General features: G+C 36.2%; 1 protein-coding gene across 1 annotated transcript; it reads left to right on the top strand.

The window, feature by feature from the left end:
• The first annotated feature begins 3,323 nt into the window (after nt 1-3,323).
• Nucleotides 3,324-13,993, top strand: LOC129238597 (lambda-crystallin homolog). Its single transcript, XM_054873668.1, has 3 exons — nt 3,324-3,480; nt 3,560-3,938; nt 13,053-13,993. Exons 1-3 carry the CDS (start codon nt 3,446-3,448, stop codon nt 13,581-13,583), a joined length of 945 nt encoding a protein of 314 aa, XP_054729643.1. The 5' UTR covers nt 3,324-3,445; the 3' UTR covers nt 13,584-13,993.

Genomic DNA, 13,993 nt, shown 5'->3' with positions numbered 1-13,993 from the left:
GCCAAATCTGTACATCGTGAATTTCATTGGTCAATTAACTTCTGATACAAACCTTATTCCTGAGGGCGATGACAAATAAAATGGCTCTTCTGAACAAGTCAACGGAAAAAAGCTTATCAAAGAGGTTCATGGTTACTTTTCGGGTAGGTCTCTGAATGACCTCAACAGTTTAGTCGGTAGCATCGAAGAAATATTACTGGCTTCCTGAGAGTGTTAAACTTCTAGATGGTCAACTTAAATAGGCTAAGGTTTGAGTGATACTCCAGAATTTGTTCTAATGCTAGTTAGAGGGTCAATTAATAAATTTATTTAACTATCCCAAAATATTTAATATTCTAAGAATAGTGAATAAAGATGAATAAATAATTGAATAGACTCAGCAGGCAATCCAACAAACGAAACATCGATTCCAAACACTACCTATTTAGTACCTGGCGCAATTTAAAAAAGCGAAAATAGTTGCATGAAATTTTTTTTTCGGCTGGAGGACCCTCCATATGTGCATGCCTTAAAGCTTTTTATTCGTTCTGTTTTTCTTTAGCCTGCTTTTGTAATTCGTTCGTGATATTCTTAAGTACCTCGGTAACCCTGTATAATAGCAAAAAAATCATAGTATTTAGAAACTGGTGAAAAACTATAGCCGGATAATAGCAATGATCAAAAATAAAAATACCGTTAAACCGCATTTCTGAAAAACAAAAGCACTCCCATAATTTCAGAAATACATCAAGAGTAGACCACTTTTTTAAAACAAAGTAATAGTACAGGGTGCGTCAGTTATTACAGATACAAATTTGCGAATTTTGGCCATAGAACTCTTTATACTGGTTGGTTGAAAAGTACTGAAAGCGAAGCCGAAGCCGAAGCCATGTCAAATAGTGCTTTTCTATATTTTTTTATAATTTCAATTATGATAAAGATGTAAATAATAATAGAAGAAGTTTTTTCTAAAAGCGGTCGCCCCTCGGCAGCCACTGGCAAACCTCCGAGTGTACTGCGACCTTGAAAAAGCTTCTCATAAAAAAAAAACAGCTGTATAAGCAATGCAGTTAACCATATAAAAAACAAATTGTATTTCGATCTGTTAATTCATTATTTGTTTGCAAGCGATTTAAAATTGACATACCAATGTTTTTTCTTTTTTTTTGCTTTTTTTTTTTTGGAATGAAAAGACCTGTGAAAGTGCTTTCGTTTGGAAAGTTTATCAACAATTGATAAACAAAAAATTTAAAGTGTTGAAGAAATTTACGCCTTCATTTTCAACTGTGTATAGATGGGTTTTTAGAGTTTCAGCGTGTTTGTAAAGCGTTAAAGACGAACCAAGCAGTGGTACCGTTACTTTACTCTCAGCGAATTTGACGTCGTTTTACCAGCAGTATGGCCAGATTGCCATTTTCGTAACTTCATTTTTGTTTGTTATTTAGTCTCGGAGTTTTAGTTCTTTCTTCATGACATTTTTCTAGCCTGTTCTAATTCAAATGTAATATTTAGAATTTTGTAAAATATACATTTTTTAAAAATTAGTTCAATATCTCACTCAGTTTTATTTAGTTTCACTTTTTTTGGGAAAGGTTACAACAATATTCAGAATTCATTGTTTTGCCAGTTTCCACAAACAAAATTCCTTTTACATCCCAAAAAACTGTTGCTATCACCATCCTGGCCCATTTCTGGGCACGAACTCGTTTTCGGAGCCGAAAAACCAGGTTCACACCACTCAGTCACGTCCTTGACGTGGAACGTCTACGTTTAAATTCAACAACGCCATCTTTCTCTGTACTACTACCATCTTAAATATAGCATACTGGCTAATTGAGAAAGAGTGGCGGGGTAGCAGCTTTGGAATTTGTAGTGACATCCAAACTGCCTTGCTACCCTACGCTGCTCCTCGAAATTAATCGGTGAATGTAAGACAAAACTGAACAGTGTTGTAAAACACAACAAAGTTTGTCTTATTTGGGTGCCCGGCCACTAAAGGTATTACAGCGAACGAGTTGCCTGATAAACTGGCTAATGAAGGCTCTGCAAGCATACCACTGGGCCCTGAACCATTCCTAGTGGTCAATTCTGCATCGATTCAACTATAGATTGAAGGCATCACGAAGTCCATCCATAGAAGACGTTGATCTGAGATGGGTTCCTGCAGAGTAGCTAAGTGCTTTGTGAAAGAACCAAGCAGGAAATAAGTTACCTTTCTCCTAAGACTTACTTAGAAGAACCTGAGAGTACTGGTAGGTGTAATCACAGGGCAGAACGCCTGCGGTCAACATATGGCTACCATGGGAATCATTGGCGATATGCCTAACTTGTCGTGAGAATGCGGGCACTGCAGAGCATTTTCCCTTAAGCTACCCGGCGTTTTCTAGAATCAGAATGAGGCTGTTGGGGTGTGTTGTACTGAACATGGATAAAGTACTCTTTCTCTTGAGGATCTCTTAAGATTCACCAATAAATCAAAAAGATTCGCGGAAAAGTGACCTCCAATCAATTTCACCGGCTTCCCATCCATACTGTATCTATTCTGTCTCTCTATTCCTTCCACTGTAATCTAACCGGGTGTAGTACAATGGTCTTGCTGACTGAGAGCTTGAACTTGTCCAACCCCCCACAAATCCAATCTAATCTAATCTAATGATGATGGCGAAGAGTACTTATACACTATCAACATTCGTGCATAAATTTCCATTGCTTTTAAACCTTCCACAAATAAAAATTCAATCACTGCAGGAAACTTGATTTTTTCCATTGTAAACAAGATTGATTTGATTTTTTCCACTTAAACAAAGAATAAATTGACAGAATGCAATGAAACTTCACATACGTTCATATGAAAAGTGTACCAACATAAAAAAACAAAAAAAAAATTAGGCTAGTAGCAACGCCCACTCTTAACGAACCGCAAAACTTATTGAAAAACCTAGTAGTATTATTATTAATTTTGTCTTATTAATATTCTTGCATCATATGTTTTAAGGTTTAGCCTGAGCTCAAATGAAATCTGTAATAATAATGTTCTTCTTAACGCAAAGTTAAAGTTATACAGGTTATACAGTCATACATTCCGACTGTTTGTATGCAAAAAAGCGTATGCCATTCTTCTGTTTACCCTTCAAGTAGCTGCAGTATTACTTAATTCTAATCTCTGTATTTATTACTTTTAACTGCTTATCACTTGCGCTCAAAATGTGCATTTGGCAACACTATTCATCAGATACTATGTGCTGAAATCAATGAGAGAGATAAGCAAAGACGTCAGAGCAAATCGCACTGTTAGCCGGCTGCGAGTAGAGCAACAGTATTTAAAGTCGCTCTCCAACCAATAGCGCACATCAGACTCGCACTACAGGTCTAACAACTCATAACAGCAGCCAGTGTTCATCGCTACTAATACAAATAGCGTTCAGTGATAAATTAAATTGTGTTTAAGTGCTTAACTAAATAAATAATGGCAAGTAAAGGCAAAGTGGGCATTGTGGGCAGGTAAGGACAATTTATGCCAATATTACGAATAAAAGTATTTAGACAACACTTCTATATTGGAAATTACGCTATTATCTAGTGGCCTAATTGGACGTTCTTGGTCGATGTTATTCGCCTCGGTTGGCTACCAAGTTGTCCTCTACGATAGCGTTCCCGCACAAATCGAAAATGCATTGAAGGAAACCGAAAAGGAACTTAAATCCTTGGAATCGAAAGGATTGCTACGTGGCAAACTTAATGCCAGCGAACAGTTCGCTCTTATTTCGGGTACAACTGATATAAAAGAGATGGTAAAAGGTGCCATTTTCATACAGGAATGCATACCAGAACGTTTGGATTGGAAGCAGGCACTCTACAAGCAATTAGATGAAATTGTAGATGAGCAAACCATACTGTCCAGTTCGACAAGCACCTTCCTGCCATCGCTGTTCTCCAAAGACCTCAAGCACCGGTCAAACGTGAGTAAAATCATTACAATACATATATGTATATGTACTTACATACGTACTTAGTATTATATAGTATCAAAAAAGAATCTTGGCCGGTGGTAGTACTAACAGTCATTTCAACTTTTTGTAAAAAAAAACGTTCAAAAATTTCACCTTGGTTTGACTTAATACATACATACAGATGTATGTATGACGTAAATTCACTTATTTGTACATTTGGCTTATGCATTGATAAAAATTAAAAATGCATCTAGCGCTTACTTCAACGGGGTAATTGGGACATTTTGGGTCACTTTGAGTATAGACTATGAAGTTAAACACAATTAGCTGCTCTCTCTAAGGTCTATAGAACAAACGGCATTATACGAGTATACGACTATACCAGTTAAAAATTTTTAATATGCACATATGTGTGTAGTTATGTTTGGCACCACTTGCGCCTCGAGCTTTTTCTTGTACGCTCAGTATGCATCAGACATACATATGTACTTAGGTGCAAGTTGCGTTCCAAACTAAAAATGATTTTTTAGAATTATAACATCAAAAAGATGTTTTTTACAATCCCAAAATATATTTTTTAAAATACTTATTTTCCAACACCACACTGCGGTATCAATCGCACAATCGCATTGATTCAGCATACCTAATCAGTGCTTTCGGATCGTTGAGTGAAATGTCCTACAATATGTCGGTACAAACCTTTGGGATAGCATTGTCGATAAAGACTTTTTTTTTTAATATAAAAGTCATGCTGTTTTTTGGCACAAAACAGCTGAGAAGTGTCGATTAAGTGTCGAACTAATAATTTTTGATTATATACAAATAATTGGCTCTTACAACTTTTATTTGGAGTTCGGTCGAACTCCTCCTCCAATTTTTGGTGTGCGTCTTGATGTTTTTTTTTTCACAAATATTCCTCCACATACAGTTTTACGCCACCTTAAAACGGCAGATGGTTTATTATGAGCAATGAAAAACTAGACAATGGTAAACCTCCGACCATTGCCTGCCGAGGGGCGACCGTTTTTGAAAAAATTCTATCATGTGGTGTTTCATGTCTGAAGATTTTTTTTTATACATTTTTTTTTTATTTTTATTTAAATTTCACTAACATATATAGTTTCATGGAAGCTTGGCAAATCACAGATTTCCGTCAGCCAACCTGCTGCTACTCTTGTATACCCTCTCTACCTATTCTGAGCTGCTTCCACCATTTATGAACTCTGGTAAGCAGATTTGTGTTGGATCTATCACTCCCAAATTTTGGTCGCCTCATGTTCAAAAAGTTCTTGCAAGCTTTTAGGAGGAAATTTATAGAATATTTGTAGGAAGAGCCGCAAATCCGTGCTAGATAATTGTTCACTTGGCAGAAAACTCCTTGTATTTACCAACTTCTAATAAAAAAAATCACATTTGTGATCCACTTAAAAACCACTGAAGATAGCCTGGAGGGGTTTTCTACAGTGTTTTAAAAACCGATTACACACCACAATCGATGCATTTCTGGAAATAATCGATTCTAAGCATGCGATTCACTGATTTTTCATACATTTTTCTGCGCGTCAGTGGAAATTGTGAAATTATGGATTACAAAATTCCAATACATATAAATTTTAAATAAATGCGGCAGCACCGCGAAAAAATCTAGATCATTCGGAGGATACGATAGACGAATTAGTGGAGACGTACACATACAGGGGCCTCTGACAGCTCTTGCTCACTTAGACCACCTTCTAAAATAGAAAACTCGCCTTGGTAAACAACTGAACTCGCTGAAATTAGGTATTCAAGTAGAAGAATTTTTAATAGAGCAAGAAGAATTAAGTGTCCCTCGGGTTGGGAACCGTATAAAGTAGAAGTAGCAATCTACAAGTTCGAAATTAGGAAAGCGAAGCGAGGCTTATAAAGAAAGCGTGGAAGGCTGTCATGAGTCTGGGAGTTTCAGACGCATTCTCTCTACGAATTCCGCGCCTAGGGGTGTCTGAGGGACGGTTCGGGGCGTTGGACGATGAGCAGCGAGAAGCCACTCAAGTTGCTTCTCGACACCCATTTGCCAGCAAATCCGTACTCAAGCAAGACGTTGGGGTAGCGTGCAAAACATGTTCCGCATCCATAGCTGCTTGTTGAATTTAATAATTCGCCTTTTTCGAATTGAATAATTCGTTTATAGTCGTCGAATATTCAATTCCAAGAATAGTAAATATCAACTAACATTTGAAAACCGATAATCGATTATTTATCAAAATTTGCCATCCCTATTCCATACGAAAAGGGGCAATGGCAAACCTCCGAGTGTATTTCTGCCACTAAAGAACTCCTGATAAAAACCCATTTGCTGTTCGGAGTAGCTCAGCCAAACAGCAAATGTCATATAACAGTGTTAAAACGATGTATTTTCCGTTTAAAACGATATTAAAAATACTATTTGATCAAAAATTTAGCAACTCCATCAAATATTCACGCAAATAAGTAATCCTCCAATGTTAGAATGGATTTTTTTCTTTTTTTTTAATGTAGAAAATAAAAATATTTTCTTTTAGCTAATTAGGTTATACCTAAATATTTATTGAACTTGATATTGAGCCCCTCTATGAACCGAAAATTATTTTTATTTACAAAGATTAGCTTATTACAAAATGTCACTATCAATATCTCACACTTGGGGTTAAAAAATCCCCCTTCAGATGAATTTATTATATATAATTATATGTTTGTATATAATTATATGTGTGCATACATATCTGTGTGTGTGTTTGTCAAATAATAGTGCGAGGCCGAACTTTTTGATTTGAGTCTTCCAAAATTTATGCTTCGTCAGTTGGGTGGATGGCTTTTTACAATCTTTTTTCTATACATAGGTAGCATTAGAACAATTGAATCGCTTTAGAAAAACATATGTACATATGTATGTACATACATGTTCTTTGGACTAACAGCCGTAATCAAGAATCTTCGAGTGTGCATGCAATAAAATAATTTGTCGGTAAATAAAAGCACGCAATTAATTTCATTCAAGTGTGATTTGAAGTGGCATTTCACACCATCTTTGGGTGACATCAAACAAATTGTTGTTGTGGCATAGATACAGGGTGTTCTATACTAAAAGCTAAGTTGAAATAAGTGCGATCCAAAACTTTTGTCAGAATAGAAAGATGAATTTTGTATTTGGTAAGTTTGAGATTTCGCGCTCAGCCAGTCATTAAGGGGGGAAACCGGTTTAGGAGGCCAAAATTTTGGTGTTTTTCGAGGATTTTTTGAACAAAGAAGTAATAATCAGAAATTGTTTAAGTTTAGAGGATATTTTATCTACATATATTTTTAGGTACACTTTTAAATTTTTTTAACCTCTTTCCGTGGGAGATAGTGGCGTTAGATCGTGCTGTCCATGGACGATCGCCATCCCAGTGTCTTGCTGGTGGGAATTCCTGAAGTTGCAATTTTTCTTTGAAATCAACAGCAATTTTATTTTTATTAACAACATATTTCCTAATAATATAACCTAATTGTGGTAAAAAAATATTGAAAATTGCATGCTTTTGAGGCGCTTGAACACAAAGTAGTTTTTTTATACCATATTTTATCATCTATTTTGCTTAAAACCCCATATTTTAAATAATAATATAATCCCAGAATTAGGTTCATACAGATTAGAATTGAATAAAGAAAAAATCCCGAAAAATTTTAGAACAATTGGTCGATAACTTTTTAAGCGAGAATTCCCACCAGTTGAAGAAAAGAAGTTTCGAGAAAAACGTCGTTCTAACTAACGCGCGCTACGGTGCGGAACCGACAGGCAGTCACTTAAGTGCTCATAGAATCGGGAATAATGCGAATTTCGCTTTAAAATTTTTACCACATATTCTTGAGTAGTTATATTAACGATGCAATAAAAAATCGATCTAAACCGGTTTCCCCCCTTAATTGATTTAAAGGACGAACGAACAAACGGATATTTAAGGTGTCTGAAAAGATATATAAGTCGATAAATGTCATACATTGATCACACACAGCCCCCCCCTCTCTCAGCCATCTAAAGGCTGGTGCTAACTTCAGAGCCGTGACATTTCGCCAGCAACATGCATTTTGCTTGTCGTGAAATGTTGCTAACAACAATAATTGTCGAATGAGATGAAACGTCAAATTTATGAGCATCATCCCAGAACAATTCACAAATTTTGGTAAGAAAAGTGTTTTTAAACAAATTAATACACATATTCATTGAAGCAAAGAAGATTTTCTTACACTCTTTCGCTTAAAAATGGTATATCTTCGGAGTATTCGAACTCAGGCACTACACTCGCAAACGAACTGTCAATTTTGGCTGAATCTTGAATGGCATGTGCATTTTAAATAGGTGTGGAAAATGTTGCTGGCGTGAACTGAGTACCACTCTGCCGTAAGATACATACGAAATTCCACGCATATTTCACGGCAATACAATTTGTATGAATTTTGACATTCGTTTCACATGAAACACGGAATTTGTACTATTAAAACCAGAAACTATGAAAACGGAAAATATATCAACTACATCGAAGTGAGTGCACTAACGTCTTGCAGTGCTGCCAAAATTATGTTTCGCTAATGCACCTCAAAAACCAACAACTAACTTCTAAGGTTCCTGAGTGCATTCTTAACAGATGTAGCGAGTTTTAGCGCAAACGAACGAAGCTTTGCTCGTTTATAAAAGCTACAGAATGGCTTAAAAAGGAATCCATAGAGCGAGGAAAAGTTACAGTGAGATCACAATGGATCTACCACAGATTTAAGTGTCATTACAACAGCCACCCTACCTACCTAACGTTTCTAAGGGCAAATTGTAAGCTTTTTGCTCTCCTCTACCTTAGGGTATAATTCCCTGTGTCACTAATCAGCATTTTACATATCGCAATTAGCTGTTTTAGCTCCGCCTTCTTACCCTTATGGAGGGATATTGCAACGTGAGAATCAGCAGTTTGCTTAAACTCCTAAGAAAGTAGTTTATTATTAATATGCTACGCCTGTGCCTTCATGCAATCTCTTGGCAACACTAAGCTTGAGTTCACTAGGTTATGTGAGGTCGTTGTTAATCAGGTTGTAAATTAACTAAACCTAACCTTAAATTTCGAAGGTCCCTCTGTTTGAGGAACAACATCAAGACGCACACTACAAATAGGAGGAGGTGCTCGGCGAAATACCCAAAAAAGGTGTAAGCGCCAATTATTACTTTTTTTAATTTTTATTTTTTTAACCTTTTTTAACCCGAAAAACGATCTTCAATGGATAAACATCGTTAATAGAAAATTTTTAAATTTGTTTTGTGGTGGAAAACTTTTAATTCAAAGGATTGAGTCGTGGCTCTACTTATGCTGTTCTGTTTTATGCTTTTTTTACTTTTATATTTTAATGACCGAAATACGCTCGAATCATTACATTTGTAATAGTGGAGCGATGACCGCTAATAGAAAATACTTTCACTTATAATTTTCGTATCAGTTAATTTTGAACAGTTGACCTAGGGGAAAAGTAAAAGTGATAATGCTACAAAAAATTATGTGGCTAAATTTTTTAATTTCATTTTTATTATTTTACTTTATTTTTATTTTTTATTTTTTTTTAAGTGTTTTTGATCCATAAATTCATTGCATGGTGGTAGTAAGCAGAATTTATAAAAACAGGGCTCATACAAGTGGAAAAATTATATACAAGATGGCACAAAATTAATCAACCAATTGATTAAACAATTGTTTTACTAAAAAAACAATAATTTTAAGTGATTGAAATCTTATTTTGGACCTCCAGCGCTCCGTTGCTTGTCTGTTTGTACACAACAGCTGTGTAGTTCACAAGTGTCAAATATGGTTGACGTACGACATTTGCTAATATGATTAATTTTGCGCCACCAAGGTATGTATGTACATGCACGTATTGGCACACCCTGTGTCAAAGTACATAATACATATATTCAAACATACTAAAATAAACAATCAAAGTTTGATAAGCACACTCAGTATTAAGATCACAGTTTATTATCTCTCGCGCCTCTACTGATCCTCTACTCTGCTCTTTGATAACGACTCACCCAATTAAACAGTTTAACTTTTGTACGCACATACACAGTTTGTGGAAAAACTTGAAATTACTTGAGCAAACAAATTATGGTTAGATAAGGATATAATGGGTAGGTAGTGATTTTTTGATACTACAGACCTCTGGAAAATATGGGTGTGTGCGAGCTTAGTTTATTGCAACAACATTATATTTTTATGAGGTGGCATCACTTTTTAATCGAAAAGTGCCCCAGTATTGATATCATTCGACCTACAAAATACTGACACACTTCACAGTACAATTGAGGTGGAGGGCAGAAAGTAAGCAAAGTTTGTAATAAAAGCTATTTTAATATTAGATAATAGTTTTATAGCCCATTGAAATCTAGTATAGCCAAGTACAAGTTTCAAGTACCTACAAAATACCGTTGATTTTTTGCATTTTTTTTTTTTTGTTGACGATGCTGATGTCAAGTCATTTAACCTAAAAATAATATGAATTCCTGGTCATTGTGACATTGAGGGTAACTGCACGGCCGATGAGCTAGCGAAACTCGGCACCAAATTGACCGATGAGTGTACAGGCAATGATACGGGTATAGGCAGACTCTTATAAACATCTAACCCACTTATCTTTGAGGAAATTATAAAAACAGTGAATGAAAGATGGCGAAATGAAATCACCTGCGAGAAAGCGGGGCAATTGCGGTCGACTCCCAATGCTAAATGCACAGAATCTCTGCTAAGCCGATATAAGCACAGCCTTAGCACACTGATTTCGGTTATAAGTGGAAACTGCCTAATGGGAAAACAAACCTAGAGTATGGGTGTGTAAACACATGACTTCTGCGGAAATTGTCTAGATGAGGAAGAGACGTTCTCATACTTTGGTGCCATTGTCCTGCTCTATCCAGATGTAAATTTACCATTTTAGTTAGACAAAATTTTTAAAAAGTACACACTGGTTTTAGGAGAGATGAGGACAAGTTATACACGCGGCATTCCAATGGGCTATGAGCCGGGGTGTGTCCCAAAGAGGACAACCGCTCCAACCTAACCTTTGGTGGCGAGCTGGGTTTTTTTATATAAAAATTTGATATAAATAATTTGATACTTTGTATTGAAGAAAAGGTGCAACAACTCAGCGAAAGCAAAAAAGTCAAAGTCAACGGTATTTTAGACTTCAAATTAGGACCTTATTAGGGGCCCTCACAGGACATTGTCTCATAGGAAGTCATGCAAGGAGATTAGGCGTTTACATGCATGATTTCTGTCGTAGCTACAGGAATGAGGAGCAGTTGAAAACAATTCAACACCTTTTTTGCTCATGTCCGGCTCTAGCCAGAAGCAGAAACCGATATTTAAGATCCTACTTCTTAATGAATAAAGATAATCTATACACTTTAGGTATCAACAATCTTTTACGCTTTATCAAAAGCTCAGGATGGTTCAATATGGAAGAGGATATGTAGCCCAGCCCCTGCGGCTCACAACCGACCCATTTTGTGGTCTAAGTGGCATCGCTGTCTCTATGTGCGATGCGGCTGCCAAACCTAACCTAACCTAACGGTATTTTGTGGTGCCACGAAATTTGTACTTTGTTATGCTAAAATTCAGTGGACTATAAAACTACATACCCAGAAATATTCGGGTTAAAAAGTTGGCAGTTTTGATGAAATTAAAAAAAAATGTATGCAAAGTTTGAAGTTTTAGGAATCTTTGCAAATTTTTGTGTTTCAACAAATAAGCTTATTCTAAGGCGTTATAATTTCCATATGCAGATCTATTTCAGAGTGATAATACAATTGCTGCTGATTTCAAAATGTAACTTTCCGTACCTTTTTTTAAATTATGTTCCTTTTTCGTATTCTATCTTCGTTGTTACCTGATAAATTTCGTTACCTACCCAAGAGGAGATAAGCAAAGCAAACATCTGTTTAGTGCGCACGCGCTCCGCAGCTTCTTCCAGTTTCTCTGAAATTCAAATTTTAAAAAATCCTTATTATTTATCTATTTAAAAAGTATAAACAAACAGAATTCACTTCTTTCCACTTTGCTGAGGTTTTTTCAGGCCCAAAACTTTTTACAATTAAAACTGTAAAATCGCCGTTTTTTTTTGCTACGTGGATGTGAAAGACCTTTCGCATACTCACCTTCTCCGCCCGCACATTTTAGATACATATTTTTTTCCATTATTTCAACAATAAACTCCAAGCTATGACGTTGCTACCCTTTACTCTATTATTTTAGCTTTGTACTGAGCTTCCGCTAGAGATTCGTCCTTACTAAGATGGTTAGTAGTAAAAGCAAAGCGGTATTGTTGATTTTTTTGTGCTTATGAATGGATTCTTGCGAGCTACTCGACCCAGAAGATCAGTCTCTCGAAGCACAGGATGACCAGCTTCAACAATGCTTGTCTGGGAGCAGCTTAACTTATGCTTTACTTTCATAGCCAGTTTTGAAACCGATTTTTTTAAGTTGACTTCTCTTTTCTACAAAATGAGTCGCTGCGAGGAGGCTTTAAAATAAAATAAAACAAATAAATAAATAATTGGCGCATACACTTCTGTTAGGTGTTTGGCTGAGCTCCTCCTAATATTTGTGGTGTGCGTCTTGATGTTGTTCCTCAAATGGAGGGAGCTACAGATTTAAGCCGGCAGAAATACACTCAGTGATTTGCCATCGCCTGCCGAGGGGCGTTCGCTAATAGAAAAAACTGTTTCTATTATTTTGCTGTTTCATGCATGGAGATTCGAACCGACGGACTCCCGAATGGTGGTCACGCATAAACCCATTCGGTCACGGTGACCGGAAAGGCTTCAAAAACTTTTTTTTTATCTCATTTCAAGCTTTCTCATGGACGCAGTTTTCCAAACTTTAGATTAGATTCAGATTTAGATTTATTGGAGCTTTGCACTTCGACCTCATGGTCTCTTGTGCTCCAACTCTAGATTAACGAATACTGCATGCATTTACTAATATCCTTTTTTTTTTTGCTTTTTGCTCGCACACAGCGTTTTTTATGTGTTTAATACAACAATTTTATTAAAATAATATTAAAAATCTTAATCACATTTTTTTCCGTATCCAACAGATAATCGTCTCCCACCCCGTCAATCCACCTTACTATGTGCCTCTAGTCGAGGTAGTGCCCGCACCATGGACAAAACCCGAGGTGATGAAAAAGACACGCGCCATTATGGAAGAAATCGGCCAGAAGCCCGTAGTACTAAGCCGTGAAATCGAAGGATTCGTACTTAATCGCATTCAATATGCCATACTGAACGAAACCTGGCGTTTGGTCCAAAGCGGCATCGTCGATGTTAAGGACGTGGATAGTGTAATGTCGGATGGTTTGGGTATGCGTTATGCATTTTTGGGACCACTTGAAACGGCGCATTTGAATGCTGAAGGTATGACCAATTACTTCGAACGCTACACAAATACCATCTATGCAGTGAGTGAAACCATGGGTCCGACACCGAAGATGGAAGGCCCAACAGCTGTGGAGATTGCCAAGCAATTGGAGCTGATGGTGCCATTAGATAAGTTGCAGGAGCGACGAAATTATCGCGATAATTGTTTAACACAGTTGAGCATTCTGAAGAGGAAATTAAATGAATAGAAGTTAGGAAAATCTGAAAAAATAATGGCATCGTTACGATTCCAGTTGTAAAAATTATGTAAATATTTCTTAATGAAAAGCTTGACGACGATATTTTATGGTAACTTTGATTACATTTATTTGAATTGTAAACTCATTTAACAGTTTTATTTTAATTCAATTTAAATACAAACACATTTGTGTACATATATTTATGCATGTAAATTTAATGGCTTACAAAAAATGCTATTTATTATGATGTATGGTACTTATTGTATGTATATCGTGAGCTTTCATACGTTAAAACAATTATTTTTATGCGCTTAAAATAAGGGAGCTTTTCTAATACGTTTTTTGTGCTCCACTCTCCAAGAATGTAAAGCATTTAATTATTTTTGTATAAATAAATTCTTACAAGCTAATGAAATCAA

This window comes from Anastrepha obliqua, chromosome 2 (assembly GCF_027943255.1).
Source record: "Anastrepha obliqua isolate idAnaObli1 chromosome 2, idAnaObli1_1.0, whole genome shotgun sequence".
In the NCBI taxonomy this organism is placed as follows: Eukaryota; Metazoa; Arthropoda; class Insecta; order Diptera; family Tephritidae; genus Anastrepha; species Anastrepha obliqua.
Note: the sequence above shows the minus strand (reverse complement) of the source record. Positions and strands in the feature narration are given on the sequence as shown.